Below are 24,119 nucleotides of genomic sequence, written 5' to 3'. Positions count from 1 at the left end.
TAACAAACTCAAAACAATTAAGAAAATGGTAATAGGAACATACATATTGATAATTACCTTAAATATAAATGGATTAAATGTTCCAACCAAAAGATATAGATCAGCTGAATGGATACAGAAACAAGACCTATATATATGCTGTCTACAAGACACCCATTTCATACCTAGGGACACATACAGACTGAAAGTGAGGGGATGGAAAAAGGTATTCCATGCAAATGGAAATCAGAAGAAAGCTGAAGTAGCAATTCTCATATCAGACAAAATAGACTTTAAAATAAAGACTATTACAAGAGACAAAGAAGGACACTACATAATGATCAAGGGATCAATCCAAGAAGAAGATATAACAATTGAAAATATTTATGCACCCAACATAGGAGCACCTCAATACATAAAGCAAATGCTAACAGCCATAAAAGGGGAAATCGACAGTAATACAATAATAGTAGGGGACTTTAACACCCCACTTTCACCAATGGACAGATCATCCAAAATGAAAATGAATAAGGAAACACAAGCTTTAAATGACACATTAAATAAGATGGACTGAATTGATATTTATAGAACATTCCATCCAAAACAACAGAATACACTTTCTTCTCAAGTGCTCATGGAACATTCTCCAGGATAGATCATATCTTGGGTAACAAAACAAGCCTTGGTAAAGTTAAAAAAATTGAAATCGTATCAAGTATCCTTTCAGAACATGACACTATGAGACTAGATATCAATTATAGGAAAAAAAACCTGTAAAAATTACAAACACATGGAGGCCAAACAATACACTACTAAATAACCATGAGATCACTGAAGAAATCAAAGAGGAATTCAAAAAATATTTAGAAACAAATGACAATGAAACCACAATGACCCAAAACCTATGGGATGCAGCAAAAGCAGTTCTAAGAGGGAAGATTATAGCAATACAATCCTACCTCAAGAAACAAGAAAAATCTCAAATAAACAACCTAACCTTACACCTAAAGCAGTTAGAGAAAGAAGAACAAAAAAACCCAAAAGTTAGCAGAAGGAAAGAAATCATAAAGATCAGATCAGAAATAAATGAAAAAGAAATGAAGGAAACAATAGCAAAAATCAATAAAACTAAAAGCTGGTTCTTTGAGAAGATAAACAAAATTGATAAACCATTAGCCAAACTCATCAAGAAAAAAAGGAAAAAGACTCAAATCAACAGAATTAGAAATGAAAAAGGAGAAGTAACAACTGACACTGCAGAAATACAAAGGATCATGAGAGATTACTACAAGCAACTATATGCCAATAAAATGGACAAGCTAGAAGAAATGGAAAAATTCTTTAGAAAAGCACAACCTTCCGAGCCTGAACCAGGAAGAAACAGAAAATATAAACAGACCAATCACAAGCACAGAAATTGAAAGTGTGATTAAAACTCTTCCAACAAACAAAAGCCCAGCACCAGATGGATTCACAGGCAAATTCTATCAACCATTTACAAAAGAACTAACACCTATCCTTCTCAAACTCTTCCAAAATATAGCAGAAGGAGGAACACTCCCAAACTCATTCTACGAGGCCACCATCACCCTGATACCAAAACCAGACAAAGATGTCACAAAAAAAGAAAACTACAGGCCAATATCACTGATGAACATAGATGCAAAAATCCTCAACAAAACACTAGCAAACAGAATCCAACAGCACATGAAAAGGATCATACACCATGATCAAGTGGGGTTTACCCCAGGAATGCAAGGCTTCTTCAATAGATTCAAATCAATCAGTGTGATACACCATATTAACGAATTGAATGATAAAAACCATATGATAATGTCAATAGATGCAGAAAAAGCTTTTGACAAAATTCAACACCTATTTATGATAAAAACCCTCCAGAAAGCAGAAAGAGAGGGAACTTAACCTCAACATAATAAAGGCTATATATGACAAACCCACAGCAAACATCATTCTCAATGGTGAAAAACTGAAAACATTTCCACTAAGATCAGGAACAAGACAAGGTTGCCCACTCTTACCACTATTATTCAACATAGTTTTGTATGTTTTAGCAATAGCAATCAGAGAAGAAAAAGAAATAAAAGGAATCCAAATCAGAAAAGAAGAAGTAGGGGCTTCCCTGGTGGCACAGTGGTTGAGAATCTGCCTGCCAATGCAGGGGACACGGGTTCAAGCCCTGGTCTGGGAAGATCCCACATGCCGCGGAGCGGCTAGGCCCGTGAGCCACAACTACTGAGCCTGCGCATCTGGAGCCTGTGCTCCGCAACGAGAGAGGCCTTGATAGTGAGAGGCCCGCACAGCACAATGAAGAGTGGCCCCCGCTTGCTGCAACTAGAGAAAGCCCTCGCACAGAAACGAAGACCCAACACAGCCAAAACTAAATAAATAAATAAATAAATTTAAAAAAAAAAAGAAAAGAAGAAGTAAAAGTGTCACTGTTTGCAGATGACATGACTATACATAGAGAATCCTAAAGATGCTACCAGAAAACTACTAGAGCTAATCAATGAATTTGGTAAAGTAGCAGGATACAAAATTAATGCACAGAAATATCTTGCATTCCTATACACTAATGATGGAAACTCTGAAAGAGAAATTAAGGAAACACTCCCATTTAGCATTGCAACAAAAAGAATAAAATACCTAGGAATAAACCTACCTAAGGAGACAAAAGGCCTGTATGCAGAAAACTATAAGACACTGATGAAAGAAATTAAAGATGATACAAACAGATGGAGAGATATACCATGTTCTTGGATTGGAAGAATCAACATTGTGAAAATGACTATAGTACCCAAAGTAGTCTACCGATTCAATACAATCCTTATCAAACTATCAATGGCATTTTTCACAAACTAGAACAAAAAATCTTAAAATTTGTTGGGAGACACAAAAGATGCCGAATAGCCAAAGCAATCTTGAGGAAGAAAAATGGAGCTGGAGGAATCAGGCTCCCTGAGTTCAGACTATACTACAAAGCTACAGTAATCAAGACAGTATAGTACTGGCACAAAATCAGAAATATATAGATCAATGGAACAGGATAGAAAGCCCAGAGATAAACCCACACACATATGGTCACCTTATCTTTGATAAAGGAGGCAAGAATATACAATGGAGAAAAGACAGCCTCTTCAGTAAGTGGTGCTGGGAAAACTGGACAGCTAAATGTAAAAGAATGAAATTAGAACACTCCCTAACACCATACACAAAAATAAACTCAAAATGGATTAAAGACCTAAATGTAAGGCCAGACACTATAGGTCTCTTAGAGGAAAACATAGGCAGATCACTCTATGACATAAATCACAGCAAGATCCTTTTTGACCCACGTCCTAAAGAAATGGAAATAAAAACAAAAATAAACAGATGGGACCTAATGAAACTTAAAAGCTTTTGCACAGCAAAGGAAACCATAAACAAGACCAAAAGACAACCTTCAGAATGGGAGAAAATATTTGCAAATGAAGCAACTGACAAAGGATTAATCTGCAAAATTTACAAGCAGCCTATGCAGCTCAATATAAAAAAAACAAACAACCCAATCCAAAAATGGGCAGAAGACCTAAATAGACATTTCTCCAAAGAAGATATACAGATTGTCAACAAACACATGAAAGGATGCTCAACATCACTAATCATTAGAGAAATGCAAATCAAAACTACCATGAGGTATCACCTCACACCGGTCAGAATGGCCATCATTAAAAAAATCTACAAATAATAAATGCTGGAGAGGGCGTGGAGAAAAGGGAACCCTCTTGCACTGTTGGTGGGAATGTGAATTGATACAGCAACTATGGAGAACAGTATGGAGGTTCCTTAAAAAAGTAAAAATAGAACTACCATACAACCCAGCAATCCCACTACTGAGCATATACCCTGAGAAAACCATAATTCAAAAAGAGTCATGTACACAATTTTCACTGCAGCACTATTTACAATAGCCAGGACATGGAAGCAACCTAAGTGTCCATCCACAGATGAATGGATAAAGAAAATGTGGCACATATATACAATGGAATATTACCCAGCCATAAAAAGAAACGAAATTGAGTTATTTGTAGTGAGGTGGATGGACCTAGAGTCTGTCATACAGAGTGAAGTAAGTCAGAAAGAGAAAAGCAAATACCGTATGCTAACACATATATATGGAATCTAAAAAAAAAAAAGTTCTGAAGAACTTAGGGGCAGGACAGGAATAAAGACGCAGACATAGAGAATGGACTTGAGGACACGGGGAGGGGGAAGAGTAAGCTGGGATGAAGTGAGAGAGTGGCACTGACATATATGCACTACCAAATGTAAAACAGATAGCTAGTGGGAAGCAGCCGCATAGCACAGGGAGATCAGCTTGGTGCTTTGTGACCACCTAGAGGGGTGGGATAGGGAGGGTGGGAGGGAAACGCAAGAGGGAGGAGATATGGGGATACATGTATACGTATAGCTGATTCACTTTGTTATACAGTAGAAACTAACACAACATTGTAAAGCAATTATACTCCAATAAAGATGTTAAAAAAAATGATAAAATGATTGAATTTTAAAAAAAGAAAAAAAAACCAGAAGCTCACAATCCAACAGGGACTGCAGTTAACTGAATTTAAACTTGCTATTATTTCTCCTCCTAATCCCAACAACTAGAAAAGACCATCCTCACAGTAGGTATTTTATAAGTTAGCACTGAATTTACATGTAATAGCAGAAAACATAACAGTTTAGCAGTAGAGACAAGATTTATCTTAGTACTAAATTTTAAGAGAAACTGCATTAATGGATTTCCCCATAATGGACACCATCTGACTAAAAAGACTGTTTTCTACAGTGATATGGTGGATGATGCCAACTGAACTTTAAAATACTTTTTTAATAATTATAATAAAAGCTAAAGACATAATATAAAATCAGAATTCAGTAAAAGCAGCTCTGCCAGGTGCTATTTTTAATACGTTACTTTCTATTGATTTAATTTGATAAAGAAATAGAGCTTAGAAAGCTCATTGGAGTGGGTGGTTGAAATTCCATTTATTCTTTAATTAAATAATTCTACAACTATTCAGAGAACAAATTAGAAGGGTATAGAATTTATAATGTAACATAGGAGAGACAGTCATATGATCAGGTATGTATAATAAAGTGATAAGGGCTATCAGGGGAAGTTAAGGGTATGATAAACCACACTATTCCTGACTTAGAATGTTAGGGAAGACTTTTAGGAGAAATAACGGGTAAGCTGAAAAGTAAATAATGAGAAGCAATCCAAGAGAACAGAAGAGAGAAAAGTTTGAGGCAGAGGGAACTGAATTGTTTCAAAAGCTCAGAGTTAAGAAAGCACATGATAAGTCTGGGGGACTGAAAAAAAAAGTCCAAATGGGTAGAGAGGAGTAAGTAATAAGGGGAGGGAGAAGTTTCCAGAGAACCAGATCATGAAGGACAACATTAAGGAGTTTCACTTTTGCCATAAAGATAATAAGAGCTTTGAAAGGTTTTATGCCTGGAGTAACGTAACACCTTTGCATTTTTGCATGATCACTCCCGTTCCAGAATGTCACCATTATGAACAGGATGGAAAATACTGTCAAGACTGGAGGCAGGGAGACCAGTTAGAAAGCTAACCCAGTAACCCAAAGAATAGATGACGATAGCTTGAACTTCGATAATGACAGTAGGAATCAAGATCCTTAGAATTCACTTGAAAAAACAGATTCAAAGCAACAAGACTTACTGATATTTGCTTAGAGATAGTGAGAGTGGGAGATGCCAAGGATGACTCCCAGCTCCTTGAGATGGAACACCTGAGTGGATTGTGGTAATGTCCACAGAAGAAATGAAGGAGGCATTGGTGTGATATGATATGCAATGAAATGGTGGTATGGTCACTATATGGTGACGTGTTAACTTCAGTTTTGGACATGCTTATGGGACATTCAAGTGAAAATGTCAAGTAGTTGGAGTAGTAGAGGTTAGCAATAGTAATAGATGCTTTTCAGTTAAATCCAATAATTCTTTTGGTAAAAACTGAAAAATAGCCATTTCAACCCAGAGTGCTGTCTAGTGCACTTAGGACTAATTGTCTTATTTATTGAAGTAAGATTCACATGTTTCTGACACCAGACAGTACAGCTACTCAGGAGCTGAAATCCTGCTATGGCAGTTACAGAGCCTGAAATGTATTCCTTCCCAGACTAAAGTCCATAACATACTTATTCCCCAAAGAATCATTTGGTGTCTGAAGTGCTGGGAATAACATAAGATCAGGAACTTAAGATTCTGTGACAAAGAGAATGGAAGAAGAGTACAAATATTGTCAATCAATCACTTTGTCTATGAATAATATATCTTATGCCGCATAACAAGATACCTCCCTTCTGTGATAAAGACACTAATCTTTGAAGAATTTAGTACTTCCTCACTCAGATTATTTAACAAAACTTCTTCCCAAGCAATACCCAAGAAATAACAGAAAGCTTTGTTTAATGACTAATTCCAAAGTCCATAAAATGTCAGTTCAGGAATTGTTTCAAAACCAAAAGGGTGGTTATATGATCCACACATCCTCCAAATTTTAAAAATGTATATATAAATCAGGTGATATTCATTTTAATATAAAATTTACAAATATAAAATCAGTACTGAAAAGATATATTAATAGGTTTTAGACTTGCTCAAGTGACTTTTGTAACACAGTATATAATGTTCAGTTAAACATCTGGTATCTAACGGTAAAAAAAAAAACCTACCAGCAAATTAAGGTTACATTTAGAATTAAACACGGTGATACCTGATTTAGTTCATACTGACCTTTTAACTGTCTCAGTTTGTGTTTCATAGTGTGTAGATCAGCCAAAATTTTGTCCTTTTTTAGCCAGTTCTGTTTTTCTATTTTTTCTGCTTTCTTCAAAGCTAGAATTAAAAACAATACATGATATTTTATCTTGCATTCTTCTTATCAACAGTAATTTATCATGCAAGTCAATAATTTATAAAGAACTTTCTGCTCCAAGAAACAGATTCAATTAGAAACAAGTAATTAAAAGGTAAGGGTCATTAAAAGAAACTTCATTTGAAAGATGACAGGGCTTAAGGCATTTCTTTATGGAATGGAGGGGGAAAAAGAAGAACAGTGCTGTTTTATTATATAGATTTACCATATGCAGTAGCCATATTTCATTTTCTATTTCCACAAACTATTTGGAGGTGATGAAAGCCTTCCTTGGAACCATTCATTTTTTTAAACATCCACCTACTGCCTAAAGGGTGCAATTCTTAAAAATGAAAATGTGCAGACAGGTCGTCTTCAGTGTGAATTAAACTCATTTGTTATTTTCTAATGTATATCATTATTCTCAGTCTTATAGACCAAGGATCTCTTTATCAATGAAATTAGACACTTTCCATGCAGAATACTCCATTCCAGTAAGAAAAAAACAGGCAATTGTGCAAATATAGGAGTATAGCTATCCTTGTGCACATGTTAATTGATGAACCTCCCGTTCTTTGCATAAATGTGATGTTATTATATTGACATTATACACATTTAATTGATTTTCTTATGGTGACAAAAAATTTATTTCTCTCTCTCTTTATGCACTTGCTTGAAAGAAAGCAAAAACAAAACACTTACCATTCGGACTTAGAAATGGTTCACCACAAGATACCCAGATGGCAATAGGATTTCTGAGGATGAGGGTGAGCAAAGACTTATCTATATCATTCAAACTATCAGATGTCACAGACTTTGGAAATAATTTGGTTTTCACTTGCATTCTTGCAGTTCCTGGGAAACAAATGACACATTTACTATTGTTCAATGAATAATGAATAAATTTGCTTGCTGAATTCACTTGTTTATTCAAAATATTTTATTCTTCATTAATGACTTGATTTAAACAGGTTAATGCCAAAACCAGATGTAAATATATAAATTTGATCAGAAACTTCATATGCAACTAAATAATTTAAACAAATCTTATTGTAAATATACATTTTAATTCCTTTCTTACCCTTTATCTAGTTATGAAAAAAATATGAGGTAGCTTACCAAAATATCTACTCTGAAAAGGGATAAAATAAAGAGATAAAAAAGCAAGGAAGGGGAGAAAGGAGTATAGGAATAGACCAAAGCCAGAGATAAGGTGCTTCAGAGAACTCATCAATTAAATGATTAATAGTATCTATCTCATTCTGCTGTTGGGATGATTATAAAAAGGAAGTGTTTAGAATAATATTTGGTCTAGTTAATTGTGCAAGCATCCAAAAAATGCTAGATAATATTTTTATCATCATTATGATACTAGACATGAATACCACACTGTTTTTATTTGCTGGAGATAAAGCACCATTTGGGCGCTGAGAATCCTTGTGGCTAAAGCAAAGAGGAAAACACCATTTCAAGACACACATGGCTGACAGAGAGAGATAAATTCCTCAAGATACAACTTTCCTGGTCCTGAGATCTTAGAGAAATTTATTTCAGGGTCTTCATAAAGGGGTTATTTGTGATACAGCAAACAGTATCCTGCTATATAATTAATACACATTGAGAACTTACTATGTGCTGGGCATTTATTTTACTAAGACCTCTATATACATTATTGCATATAATTCTCAAAATGATACTCTGAGGTAGGTCCACTCCTCTTTTGTACAGTAACTGAGATTTAGTCACATAGCCAGGCGGGGGCAGAGCCGGAATTAGAATCAAGGCCATCTGCTTCCAGAGCCAGTGCCTTTAACCACCGCCTTTATAGTAAGCATGACACTGAGTTTTTGATTGATGCCTGTTTCTTTTAATTTCCTCAATGCAAACCGATGTCATAACTCCAAGTCATGATTCAGTAAAGGGGACAGCCAGCTAATGCCCCTGCCTGATTCAAGGATAACCTTTAGAATATGAGGGGAAGGGATGGCCATGCCCTCTTGGTAGACCTGCATGAATAACATTACCTCCAAGCAGGTTTTAAATAAGAATTTGAAAGAAGAATGTTTGACATTTTAAATCTTCCAGAACCTGGAGATCAGATATTCCACATGCCAAATAAAGGCAGAACTATATGCTTTAGTGATCAGTTAGGCATTAAATGTTCACATAATTATTTTTTAAAACTCATTAGAAAACCAAACAAATAATAGAAAAAAATATTGGTCTCTGCCCCCAGTTCCTGACACAGAGCTCCTAAAATTCTTGTAATTTCCTAAGTGGTAAAGAGCACTAGGGGCATCTTTTGTTCTAATTCCTGACACAGAGCTCCTAAGTTCTTTGGAATTTCCTGGGTGCTAGCAGTGTCTTTTGTTCTAATGAGATGAATCTTGGTGGGCTCCTGGATGGGGGCTGGTCACCAGAAAGTCCAAGCCATGATTAGAAACTTGGAATTTTCAACCCTACTCCCCATTCTCCAGAGAGGAACTAGAAATGGAGTTGATGATCAATCATGCCTACATGACGAAGTCTCCATAAAAATCCCCAAAGTACACGGTTCAGAAAGCTTCTGGTTTGGTGAACACATGGAGATGCTGGGAGAGTGAAGTGTCAGAGAAAACATGGACTCTTCATGCCCTTTCCCACATACCTTACCCTATGCTTCTCTTTCATCTGGATTTTCATCTGTATCCTTTACCATATCCTTTTATAATAAATAGGTAAACAGTAAGTAAACAGTTTTCTTGAGTTCTGTGAGCTGCTCTAGCAAATTAATTGAACCTGAGGAGGGAGCCAATTTATAGCCACTCAGTCAGAAGCACAGGTCTGGACCTCTGAAATGGGGTGAGTGGGAAGCAGTGTTGTGAGACTGGGCCCTTAACCTGTGGGATCTGCCCTTATCTCCAGGTAGGTAGTGTCAGAATTGAGTTAAATTGTAGGACATCCAGCTAGATGGTGTGGGAAAAACCCCCACAGGTCTGGTGTCAGAACCACTGTGAATGGGATAGTAGTATGAGAATAAAGGAGAGACACAGAGGAAGGAGTGGGTTTTTCCTACTGAATCCTACACACAATAATGATAACTAACATTATTAAATTGCTAAGTATCAACCAGGCATTAATCTAAGTGATATATGTTCATATGCATATATATTCATATGCATATATATTCTTATGAATACACATTCATATTTATGAAGACTGAACTAGTATATATTCATGTGACTATTAGTGTCCTCATTTTACAAATGAGGGAACTGAGGTACAGAGAGTACCCACGATCACTCATCTAACAAGTGGCAGGTAGGAGCTGAACCCTGGTATTTTCAGCTCCAAAACCCACATTCTTAACCTCTAAACCATGCCTCTCAACACAACAATGGAAACCTGAGACAACCGCCGAATCACTGCTAGCAAGACTCTTTTTCATTTAGCAAATTGTTGCTGGGGACACAGGCCCTGCCCTCAAGTTGTACCTAGTCTAATGAAACGCACAAAGATGTAGACAGATAATTATAACACAATGTGCTAGGAGCTGTGATAGGGGTGCATTTGCTGTAGCTTCTGGGAGTTCATAGGAGCAGTGGAGATGGGGGAGGGGAGTTGGAGGACAGGAGGTGTGGAGGGGACACCTTCTCTTCTAATAGTAGGAAGAGATTTGCATTGATCTAGTGCCACTTTCTTAAGCGGTCTCCAGTTGGTTTTGATTCTGAATTTAAGAACAGAACCTGCTCATGTTGCATAAAGTAGCTAAACTGTCAAACATATTTTATAAATTCTAGGCAATTTATTTACTGTTTTGGTGCTGAAATCAAATTTACATTAAAAAATGTTTTTCTTATTTTTCTGCAAGGTAAAAACATGATGAGAATTTCATATGAGTAGCTTCCTGTGATTTTTTTTTAACTCTCGAAGGGGTGACTGAACGAAAGAATTACATTTAACTTTCACATGATCAAACATAAGTAGAATCAGCTAAATCCTGTAGAATGTAACCAACCTTCCATACTTTTAACAGGTGTCTCTTTTGTTCCAACAGGGGCTGCCTCTTCCTTTTGTTCCTCAGAGTCTCTCTGGATAAAAGATTTATCAAGAGCCCATAAAACCAAATCCCACAAGGAAAGGACTGTGGTTCCATCTTTGGTATATACTTTGGAGGCTGCTCTGGCAAGACCAAGTCGTTCCGTGCATTCTGCAAGCAGCTAAAAAACACAGACTGTAAGGAACTGAGAAGAAATAGTGGTAGAACTGAGAATAATCATGACGAGCGTGTTATTTTAGAACTCTGAGAAAATCCTTTAATTTGAGAAAATAGAAAGCAATAGCTACCAACTTCATCTTTGATTAGAGATGATTTTTGATATTGGATTGTCCTACGTAATCTCACAAATTAGTCCAATCCAGCTGTGAAAATTCTTAGCTCCAAAAATTTAACACAGCAGCTATTGTATGTTAATACATTTTATCATCAGAGTATTTATTTCCTAAGAAGTGTAAACCTAGAAATCCACTTTCAGTTGTGTGCTTAAGAATGAATAAAATTATTCTAACACTTCAGATGAACTGCTTTAAAATAAATGAGTACTTGACTTTCAAACCAAGAACTGACACATTATTACTTCCATTTGGCAGATGGGAAATCAGGCTGAAAGGTTAATATTTTTGCCCAAGACCACAAAAGCCAGGGTCCCAGGGTGAATTCTGGAGTTGCTAACTTTTGTCCTTTGCTTAGTCCATTGAACAACAGTATCTTAATAAAAAAATCTATTCGTACTCAGAGGGGTGAGTGAACGATTATGTGTGTGTGTGTATTTGCAAGGAAGTCTCCAGGGTAACTCCATATCATATTTAACATTGCTTGTAAAATATGTTGTTAAAGGTATTGGCCAGAATGTACAGACACAAGACAACCATCATGCAATGGAAGGACAAGGCTGGGTTTGGGCCCTGGGGACTCTCCTCCCTTCCCATGGCTGTGGGAAGCAGCCTCTAAGACAGAAATCACATGTTCCCTCCTAGCACAACTCCTGCCTCTCCAATTTGAAAATGAAATGAAACCCCCTATCAACAAATTAGTGCTCCGATTCTCCAGATGATAAAGGAGGTGGCATCTCTTTGGATACTGAGCTGACATACAACTTGAAGCTGGAAGGGGAAGGAAGGCAAAAAAAGGCTTTCTGTTTCTCATTTTTCTAAGTCTGTATCTGAAGAAATACAATCAAAAATAACTTCTTTAAGAAAACAGAGATCTTGATCTCAGCAGCTTCAATTGGTAAAACTGGCTAGGGATATTTGTCACTCAATCTCACTGCTTTTTTTCTTGTCAGAAAAATCACCATTATCATTACCTCTGAGGATTCGAGAAGCATTTAAGTGATAGCCACTTACCATGGGGAACGTTCCAGCCACAATTAACTTCCCATTTCGATATCCATCTCCATTTTTGTATGCAATTATTTTCACTGCCTTCTGGTGAGTAACTGCCATGCCACTATGAGATACAACTTGCGTGCAGGTCTTCATCCGTAAAGATAACAGACGTTCTTCATAATAACTTAAAGTGTTTTCAGCCTCATAAGAAGATAAATCAGCCTGATTTTTTTAAAAAAACAACAACATAGATCAACTCAAACATTTTTTCTTTTAGTTTTATTATTTTGTTATACTTCAGCCTCTTGATTTGTGTGTGTACATGGGTGTGGCAACTAAATTTTGAAATGTTCACTTCATATGCTAAAAGTATTAGGTGCTGTAGTAGGAAGGACATTGGGTCCGAACTCCTCAGTTCTCTTCCCAGCCCTGTCACTGAGTCTCTAGGTGACTTTGGGCCTCTGTCTTGTGTTTCTGGCCTTCTCCTGTTTTCTACTTTGCCTTCCGCTGGACAGGAGATGGGGAAGAAGGATGCCAGGGCCAGAGAGAGCCTGGGGTTGAAGTAATGGACACTAGCAGTAAAGATATTCTCTTAATCTTTAACTTTAGGATGATGCCATCCTATGGTGGCAGATATTGATGAATGAGGAGGGGAATGAGTGTAGCCTTAACCACATGACAATGAGGGTGGTGAATGCCACACTTCACATCTTCCTTTTCATTGCTACTCAGGAAGCTGCCCTGAGGGAGAAGTTGTGTCCAAGATGCTGTAACACTGGAGATTCTTTCCGATCAGCTCACCCCCACCTCCTTAACACAACCCTACTGTCACCAAAGCAAAGCCAAATGCCTGCAGGCTTTCCCAGAGGACTGACTCCCCCTTTCCTTCAGTTATTGTTTCAGTTGATGTTTATTGCAACTGTTACTACCCTGCTCTTCTGCAATGTGTATCAGGTTTAGGGGAGAGAGGACAGTGACCTGGGAATAAGACCGGCAAGCCCTGAAGAGCACACCAGGTGGAAGGTTCCCACCCCTAACGAATTGTTCCTTTTTACACAGTTGTGTAAGTTCCTCTTAGCTCTTCTCACTTCTAAACTTGAAGGAAAGGATTTTTTAAATGGTGCCATTTTAAATTAAGATCACAGGAAAGCAGCAGAGATTATTTTCTCCATGAGCTATAAATAGTATTAGACATGAATGCATGAATTCAGGCACCCAACCTGAAGAGTCATTAACAACAACAGATCAAATTAGCCCTGAAAATACTAGGAAAAAAGGAGTTTACCCTGTGGATATAGGCAAAAAGCTACTCCACTAAGTAAAGATTTGCAGTTACTTCCTCATCTAAAAGCAACACAGGGAGTAGTGCAAGGTGTCAGGAGATGATTAAAGCTGCAGAAGTGCCCAATTAACTTCAAAGAGTATATTGAACTATTAACAGATAATGTATTTTAAGTTACAATGGGGAAAAGGAAATCAATGCGGGTGGAATGGTAAAGGTGCATCAACGAAAGATGAATTGGATGAGTGGAGATGAACATGAGTGTAAGGCAAATAATGAATGTATCAAAGTTTCCAAACTGATGTCACACATGTATTAGCAGAGCTCAGATCATTACATACTCTGGCCACATCGATGACCTTGAAAGGTCCTTGTGAGAAGGGCTTCTGGGTCTCGGAGCCTGAGGCACAGAGGAATGGCAGCCCTGGAAGCAACTGTTTCAGTCTCTTCTCTGCTCTCATGGACTGCCCACATGCCAAACAGAGCATTGTTTTTTTCTTTCCACTGGGTGAGAGATAATAGTATCCCTGAAAATGGAGGTAAAGATGTTTTTATTTGGATGCATCTAAATTATGATAGCACTTTTGTAGAATACTTTACCATACAAATAAAGCACTTTTATGATCCGCAAATGCTAAATTTGAAATCTCAACATGAATGAATTATTTTGCTCTCTAATTATTAATTATTATATTATAGAGCAAAATATTTCCAAACACTGTTGACTGAAAAAGCCTAGAGGCAATGACAATTCAATATCAATGAGTGTAACTTGTATCCAGAATCAGAGTTTCTTGAAGGAATGGCCAATTCCAGATTTGGGGCAAGAAATATACAAGACAAGCAAGGATTTCTTGCGTGCCCAGAAAAAAAGAAGCCACCCAAAAGTAAAGGCATTATGTCAAAAAAGACACAGGTGCCAACATGAAGGACATTCCACTGGCCCAAAGTGGGACAATTTGGGAGTAAAATAAAATGATAACCAAAACACTTTAAATATGTTTGAATACGTAAAGTCCCGTGAGTTCATAATCATGTTAAAAATATAAGTAAAAAAAAAAAAAAAGCAACAAAAAAGCCAACAAACAAATAAAAACAAAACCACTACTTACTGGAGTCCATTAGAAGTAAACTGGCACCAATTTACAACTCTGAAATTGGCCATTAGAAATTGTGGCAGATTATTTGCAAAGATGGTCATAGTAAAACCATCCCATTCTTTGCATGCCCTTTTGAAATGTCATTTTGCTGCTCCTCCAATCAAGAAATAGAGTTCCTTTCTCCTTTCCTCCTTTCCTTGAATCTGGGCAAGGCCATGTGACTCGTTGTGGCCAATGTAGCATTAGCAAATGTGATGCAAGCAGATGCATAAGAAGTGCTTGCACATTTCAGCTTGTTCTTTCTTGGCTGCATTTGGAAGCCTGAGACCATAACGTGAGCTCACTTGAGCTAGCCTACTTAAGAAGCCTTGAGGAGAACTAAGGCCCCCACCAGACATGTGATTTGACCATTCAGACACCACAGAACCACCAAACTACTGGTGTGCCACCAGATAACTACAGCCACATTAGTGACCCTGGGCAAGACCAGCAGAACTGCCCAGTTCAACCTAGCCCAAATTGTTGACTCCGAGCATAAAAATGGTTGTTGGCTTAAGCCACTAAATTTTTCAGGTGATTTGTTATACTACAATAGATAAGTTACATAGAACAATTTAAGCATTTATCCTACCGTCCTTTACAAACCATATTTCTGGGCAGTCAAATACCTAGTTGAAGAGGTAAAGTTCTTCCTTACACTAAAAGTTCAGTTAATATATGTAAGGGAAAGCAATAGAACTTTTTAAAATTGACCCTTTTGAAACTTCTAATGAAATTACTGATTTAGACAAAGATCACAAAAAAGCCAACACTAAATGAAAAGTCATTGGGAATTGTTTTTTGATGTGAGATTAGGTTGTAATCACCTGAACCCATGGAAAATCCACACTGTATCCCTGCATAAGTGATAAATATGAAATACACAGTAAAACCTATGAAGACTCTTGTCCAAAAAATGCTGAACATAAATATAATTAAAGTCCAGTGCTAAATATCTTTTATAGGCGTTATGCGAGCCAGAGAAACAGGTTAAAGGATGCCATAGCTAGCAAACAGAAAAATCCAAACAAGAGGAATTCTATAGGATGGATTCTGCGACCAGTGTCACATAGGGACCTTGTTTGAATCCTGACTCAAACCAACCGACCACAAGAAGAATTTTTTAGGAAACCTGGGAAATTTTATTATGAACAGGGTAGTAGATGGCCAAAAAATTACTGTTAATTTTATTAGGTGGTAATGGCATAATGGTAATGTAAGAAACTGGTCAAATTTTTACAGGTACATGCTTAAGTTTGAGGTGAAATGGTATCATGTCTAGGATTTGTAAATATTGCAAAACCTTGATAATAGTTGAATTTGGATGATAGGTACATGAGAATTCACTGAACTAGTACTCTTGAATATGCATGAACATTTTAAAGTACTTTTATATAGACTCTCTGATTTGCTTTGTTCCTCACAAGGCTAAAAGTTAAGTACAGCCGGAGTTAATATCATCATTCTCAATTTACAGATGAGAAAACAAAAGCTAAGAGAGGGAAGTTTTTAATCCAAGGATATCCAAGTAGTATGTGGCAGAGCTGAAATACAAAGCTGTGACTTCTGATTCCAAGTTTTTGGCTTTTTTGCCTTTGTCATATTTCTTCAACTATTCCATTAAATACTTAAAGCTACCTCAATTCAAAGCCAACATTTAGATGATACTTTTGAAGATGTAATTCTTAAGTTCCACTATGGATTTCTCTATATGCACATCTTATTTCCATTTTCCTAAAAATTACTGGGAGACAGAAAATTAGAACATCTCCTCTCAGATGGAATTGAATGAATACTACATACAGAATAATTTGTACAGAAAAACATGGACTTCATGATGAATCGTGTGCCAATGATATATCTTATTACACTAAAGAAGCCTATTGAAAGTATCTAGAAAATGTATTTTCATTCATTAAGACATCAATCCCTATGACTGTGGTGCTACTATTTTGATGGTTCCCAAATTGTTTTATTTTGGCAGTGGTGCACGTACACAATGCAAACTGAATTTTTGGTTAATTCATTCACCCTTAACACATTTAAACTGCTGCTGGTAAGGAAAATGCAATACACTGGGGTAGCTCCCTAGGTTAGGCTATGTCTACAGAATGCAAACAGAGTTTAAAAGTTCAGCAAGTCAGATGCTGGCTCTATACACAGAATACCAAGCAACTGGTTTGACTGATTATTTTCCTCTATAAAATTTCCTTGATTTATTGAAATGACTAACTTGCTCTGTTCATTTGACCTTATAGAAATATGGTCTATAACATGGAGTTTGTCTGATCAACAATGACCCTTACTGTATATATAATAGCTAGTGTGACTGTGAATAAATTATTCAGTTTCTTCATCAATCTTAATGTAATGAATTATTGATATTGTTTATATTTATTATTTATGTTATATTATTTATTATAAGATAATCTATGTAAAAATAACTAATATTGCATCAGTATCTAACATACAATAGCTTTCCAGCATATAATAGTTACTTCGTATTAGTTTTCTTTTCTAAGTTTGCCAAGCAAACGTGGCCTAGAGAAGAAGTTCTTACCCTATGTCCAAATTGGATTTCAAGGGGAGTCTACAAACTCCCTAAAATTTTATACGAAAAGTGCTGTGTACACATGTGCATTTTGAGGGGAAAGAATATCCATAATTTTCACGAGACTCTCAATGAGGTCTACATCTCTGAAAAGGTTAAGAATTAATTACTGACTTAGAGCCTTTGTGTAGAGAGTTGGTTTTCCCAGGCCCAAGAGAGAGAAGCATTTTTTAAAATTTGTGAATCCCAGAATTGATATATTATTGTACTCTTCAGATTAACCATATTAATTTCTATCAGATAGGTTATCATTTAACTAGTAGGAAAGGAAAGTTATAATCTTTTAGAAGAAATACTGTTGAAAATTGGGAAGTTTTATCCTTCCCAAATTTCAAATAAGAACTCTTTTATCGTAACATCATGCCTAAGATTAATAATAATAATGCCCTAATATAATCAAATATTCAGTCAGTATTCAAATTTCTACAATTCTCTCACTCCCTTACAACTTATTTGAAAGAGAATCACAATAAGGCCAATACCTTATAATTAGTTTAAATACCTCTTAAGTCTCTCTGAATCTTCACATTCCTCATTTCTTTTTCTTTTTTCTTTTGTTGTAATTATTTGTTGTACATTTTCTCCAGTTAGATTTGGGGGGGCAAGACCCCTTCATAAATGGTACAGTGTATTTCTATCAAGGAGCAACTCTTTTGTCTCTTTGTGTTATGTTAATAGTTACTGATGATCATTGCCTAGATCCATTAATTTATTAAAGTTCACAGTATAATGATATTCTGATTTCCTCATACTTTACTCATGTATTAGCTGGGGTATTTCTACGAAGTGAAGCTTCTTCTTGTCAACTGTTTTGTTATCTTGAGGTACGGTTCATAAAGGAAGGGAAAAATAAATGCTTGATTCTTTATCTACTGGTTTTCAAAGTAACAAATTCGTTCCTTAGCATCATCTAATTGTGACAAATTGAGTTGCTGTTGTTGCTGTTGTTTAATATCTCTATGAACATATGGATTTAAACATATCTAATGTATGTCAATCCACTGCATTCAATAGTCATATTGATGCTTAAATTGTCTCATCTTTGGAGCGTTTTCAAGTTGACTCGATTCTTTTTAAGATGACTTCAGCAGTCTTTGGCAGCATATTGGCTAACAGATATGAGATCACAGACAAAGGAGAAAAGGTCGGGGGGGATAGCATAGTTGAAACCAGAGACATGCAGAATGGTATGGTACACTTGACATCTCATATTCAGTAGAGCCAGGGAATGACGAGTGAAGAAGCAGCAGTGGTTTAGAGATGACTGAGGGGAACAGTAAAGAGGGTCTTGGGCAGTCTTGTAATGTACATACATTATGAGATTTTGGTTTCTGTAGGCCAATGGTTATCAACAATAGCAAGGTGCCTTGATCCACTGACCCACAAATATCTCAGGTATCTGTAAAGTATGGTGCAAATAATTCCTTACTAATAAAAATTAAAGGACCAAACTTGAGAAATTATTTCTTTTAAAATTAGAGTATATCATACTTAGCCCTATGCTTGGTATAATGTAATATAAAGCAACTTACAATCATTGGCATTTTAATATGCTTTCTGGAGTGGAGTGACATCGAGTGTGGCAAGCACACCTGTGGGAGTGAAGTATGTGTGATTATCCTGCTTCATGCCTGTTCTGGTGAGCCAGTGATGAACTAGAGATGGTGATGGTGATAGGGAGCCATCAAAACAATATAGGCAGAGGGTAATATCAATATTCCTTCATTCTTTCCTAACCAGAATCACAGAGTCTAAATGATTCCACTCACAAGTCAGTGTTTAATTTGTGTGAACTTAAGGTTTTTCTGGAAAAAAGTTCCTTGCTTTATTAAACTTATCCATTCCCCCACCCCTCTTTTTTGCCCTCAGTAGGAAGGAACCACTTACTGGTTGATCAATGTGTTTTTCTTTAATCACAGAGGATGTACAAATACCAGCATAATTTGCTGCTGTGACTTCCTTATCCAGTGTAGTGCTATGAAAGGCCATAAAAGCTTTCATATTTTTCATGTAATTCCACTTCTGATTAGAAGTCCCATTGTTATGTGGTTTGTATTTCTGAAAAAAATGAGAAAAAATATGGAGTCAAATAGGAGAGGTTATGATTTTTCTACAGCAGTCCTAGTTTTCATTGCATAAAGTCAGAAAGTACAGATAATTACTAAAAACTCTACTATGTAGTGATAACTACTATTGATATTTGATGATTATACATATATATATGCATTCTTGGATTTACAAAAATGTAATCACAAAATACACACAATTTGGTAACAGCATTAGTTTTTTGTTTTGTTTTGTTTTGTTTTAAAGGATATATACTATTTGATCCTAGGGTATTTTATTTTACTAATATCCAATAGTTAAACATGTAGATTGTTTCTCAGATTTTCCTTAGTAAAAGCAAAAGAGCAATCAACAATCATAAAATAAACCTTTGTGTAAATCCATAACTTCTTGAGAACAAACTCAAGTAGAATTGCTAATAAAGGAACAGGATCGCCCTCCCATCAGGGAGCTTGCACAAGCCTCTTAGATAGCCTCATCCACCAGAGGGCAGACAGCAGAAGCAAGAAGAACTACAATCCTACAGCCTGTGGAACAAAAACCACATTCACAGAAAGATAGATAAGATGAAAAGGCAGAGGGCTATGTACCAGATGAAGGAACAATATAAAACCCCAGAAAAACAACTAAATGAAGTGGAGATAGGCAACCTTCCAGAAAAAGAATTCAGAATAATGATAGTGAAGATGATCCAGGAACTCGGAAAAAGAATGGAGGCAAAGATCGAGAAAATGCAAGAAATGTTTAAAAAAGACCTAGAAGAATTAAGAACAAACAAACAGCCATGAACAATACAATAACTGAAATGAAAACTATACTAGAAGGAATCAAAAGCAGAATAACTGAGGCAGAAGAACGGATAAGTGACCTGGAAGACAGAATGGTAGAATTCACTGCTGTGGAAGAGAATAAAGAAAAAAGAATGAAAAGAAATGAAGACAGCCTAAGAGACCTCTGGGACAATATTAAACGCAACAACATTCGCATTATAGGGGTCCCAGAAGGAGAAAAGAGAGAGGAAGAACCTGAGAAAATATTTGAAGAGACTATAGTCGAAAACTTCCCTAACATGGGAAAGGAAATAGCCACCCAAGTCCAGGAAGTGCAGAGTCCCATACAGGATAAACCCAAAGAGGAACACGCCGAGACACACAGTAATCAAACTGGCAAAAATTAAAGACAAAGAAAAATTACTGAAAGCAGCAAGGGAAAAACGACAAATGACATATGAGGGAACTCCCATAAAGTTAACAGCTGATTTCTCAGAAGAAACTTTACAAGCCAGAAGGGAGTGGCATGATATACTTAAAGTGATGAAAGGGAAGAACCTACAACCAAGATTACTCTACCTGGCAAGGATCTCATTCAGATTCGATGGAGAAATAGAATGCTTTACAGACAAGCAAAACCTAAGAGAATTCAGCACCACCAAACCAGCCCTACAACAAATGCTAAAGGAACTTCTCTAAGTGGGAAACACAAGAGAAGAAAAGGACCTACAAAAACAAACCCAAAACAATTAAGAAAATGGTCACAGGAATATACATATCGATAATTACCTTAAACGTGAATGGATTAAATGTTCCAACCAAAAGACACAGGCTTGCTGTATGGATACAAAAACAAGACCCATCCTTATGCTGTCTACAAGAGACCCACTTCAGACCTAGGGACACATACAGACTGAAAGTGAGGGGATGGAAAAAGATATCCCATGCAAATGGAAATCAGAAGAAAGCTGGAGTAGCAATAGTCAAATCAGATAAAATAGACTTTAAAATAAAGAATGTTAAAAGAGACAAGGAAGGACACTACATAATGATCAAGGGATCAATCCAAGAAGAAGATATAACAATTATAAATATATATGCACCCAACATAGGAGCACCTCAATACATAAGGCAACTGCTATGCTAACAGCTATAAAAGAGGAAATCGACAGTAACACAATAATAGTGGGGGACTTTAACACCTCACTTACACCACTGGACAGATCATCCAAAATGAAAATGAATAAGGAAACAGAAGCTTTAAATGACACAATAGACCAGATAGATTTAATTGATATTTATAGGACATTCCATCCAAAAACAGCAGATTACACTTTCTTCTCAAGTGCGCACAGAACATTCTCCAGGAAAGAGCACACCTTGGGTCACAAATGAAGCCACAGTAAATTTAAGAAAATTGAAATCATATCAAGCATCTTTTCTGACCACAACGCTATGAGATTAGAAATGAATTACGGGGAAAAAAACGTAAAAAACACAAACACATGGAGGCTAAACAATACGTTACTAAATAAGCAAGAGATCACTGAAGAAATCAAAGAGAAAATCAAAAAATACCTAGAGACAAATGACAATGAAAACTCGACGATCCAAAACCTATGGGATGCAGCAAAAGCAGTTCTAAGAGGGAAGTTTATAGCTATACAAGCCTACCTCAAAAAACAAGAAAAATCTCAAATAAACAATCTAACCTTACACCTAAAGGAACTAGAGAAAGAGAACAAACAAAACCCAAAGTTAGCAGAAGGAAAGAAATCATAAAGATCAGAGCAGAAATAAATGAAATAGAAACAAAGGAAACAATAGCAAAGATCAATAAAACTAAAAGCTGGTTCTTTGAGAAGATAAACAAAATTGATAAACCATTAGCCAGACTCATCAAGAAAAAGAGGGAGAGGACTCAAATCAATAAAATTAGAAATGAAAAAGAAGTTACAACAGACACTGCAGAAATACAAAGCATCCTAAGAGACTACTACAAGCAACTCTATGCCAATAAAATGGACAACCTGGAAGAAATGGACAAATTCTTAGAAAGGTATAACCTTCCAAGACTGAACCAGGAAGAAATAGAAAATATGAACAGACCAATCACAAGTAATGAAATTGAAACTCTGATTAAAAATCTTCCAACAAACAAAAGCCCAGGACCAGATGGCTCCACAGGTGAACTCTATCAAACATTTAGAGAAGAGCTAACACCCATCCTTCTCAAACTCTTCCAAAAAATTGCGGAGGTAGGAACACTCTCAAACTCATTCTATGAGGCCACCATCACCCTGATACCAAAACCAGACAAAGATGTCACAAAAAAAGAAAATTACAGACCAATATCACTGATGAATATACATGCAAAAATCCTCAACAAAATACTAGCAAACAGAATCCAACAACACATTAAAAGGATCATACACCATGATCAAGTGGGATTTATCCCAGGGATGCAAGGATTCTTCAATATACACAAATCAATCAATGTGATATATCATATTAACAAATTGAAGAATAAAAACCATATGATCATCTCAATAGATGCAGAAAACGCTTTTGACAAAATTCAACACCCATTTATGATAAAAACTCTCCAGAAAGTGGGCATAGAGGGAACCTACCTCAACATAATAAAGGCCATATATGACAAACCCACAGCAAACATCATTCTCAGTGGTGAAAAACTGAAAGCATTTCCTCTAAGATCAGGAACAAGACAAGGATGTCCACTCACACCACTATTATTCAACATAGTTTTGGAAGTCCTAGCCACGGCAATCAGAGAAGAAAAAGAAATAAAAGGAATCCAAATTGGAAAAGAAGAAGTAAAACTGTCACTGTTTGCAGATGACATGATACTATACATAGAGAATCCTAAAGATGCCACCAGAAAACTACTAGAGCTAATCAATGATTTTGGTAAAGCTGCAGGATACAAAATTAATGCACAGGAATCTCTTGCATTCCTATACACTAATGATGAAAAATCTGAAAGAGAAATTAAAGAAACACTCTCATTTACCATTGCAACAAAAAGAATAAAATACCTAGGAATAAACCTACCTAGGGAGACAAAAGACCTGTATGCAGAAAACTATAAGACACTGATGAAAGAAATTAAAGATGATACCAACAGATGGAGAGATATACCATGTTCTTGGATTGGAAAAATCAATATTGTGAAAATGACTATACTACCCAAAGCAATCTACAGATTCAGGGCAATTTCTATCAAATTACCAATGGCACTTTTTATGGAACTAGAACAAAAAATCTTAAAATTTGTATGGAGACACAAAAGACCCCAGATAGCCAAAGCAGTCTTGAGGGAAAAAAACGGAGCTGGAGGAATCAGACTCCCTGACTTCAGACTATACTACAAAGCTACAGTAATCAAGACAATATGGTACTGGCACAAAAACAGAAACATAGAGCAATGGAACAAGATAGAAAGCCCAGAGATAAACCCACACACCTATGGTCAACTAATCTATGACAAAGGAGGCAAGGATATACAATGGAGAAAAGACAGTCTCTTCAGTAAGTAGTGCTGGGAAAACTGGACAGCTACATGTAAAAGAATGAAATTAGAACACTCCCTAACACCGTACACAAAAATAAACTCAAAATGGATTAAAGACCTAAATGTAAGACTGGACACTATAAAACTCTTAGAGGAAAACATGGGAAGAACACTCTTTGAGATAAATCACAGTAAGATCTTTTTTGATCCACCTCCTAGAGTAATGGAAATAAAAACAAAAATAAACATATGGGACCTAATGAAACTTCAAAGCTTTTGCACAGCAAAGGAAACCATAAACAAGATGAAAGACAACCCTCAGATTGGGAGAAAATATTTGCAAATGAATCAACGGACAAAGGATTAATCTCCAAAATATATAAACAGCTCATGCAGCTCAATATTCAAAAAACAAACAACCCAGTC

At 36.3% G+C, this 24,119-nt stretch overlaps 1 protein-coding gene across 1 annotated transcript in view; it reads right to left on the bottom strand.

Annotated features, from left to right (window-relative positions):
* DCDC1 (doublecortin domain containing 1) overlaps positions 1–24,119 on the bottom strand; it is a 471,890-nt gene that overhangs the window by 30,453 nt on the left and 417,318 nt on the right. Inside the window, exons 30-35 of the mRNA XM_082343680.1 lie at positions 19,209–19,379; positions 13,913–14,098; positions 12,308–12,511; positions 10,929–11,121; positions 7,625–7,777; positions 6,802–6,903 (exon numbers count right to left, since the gene is read on the bottom strand). Of these exons, the coding sequence (XP_082199806.1) occupies positions 6,802–6,903; positions 7,625–7,777; positions 10,929–11,121; positions 12,308–12,511; positions 13,913–14,098; positions 19,209–19,379 (1,009 nt within the window). The remainder of the gene's footprint in view (positions 1–6,801; positions 6,904–7,624; positions 7,778–10,928; positions 11,122–12,307; positions 12,512–13,912; positions 14,099–19,208; positions 19,380–24,119) is intronic.

Source organism: Balaenoptera borealis, assembly GCF_965194805.1.
Source record: "Balaenoptera borealis genome assembly, chromosome: 11".
NCBI lineage: Eukaryota > Metazoa > Chordata > Mammalia > Artiodactyla > Balaenopteridae > Balaenoptera > Balaenoptera borealis.
Note: the sequence above shows the minus strand (reverse complement) of the source record. Positions and strands in the feature narration are given on the sequence as shown.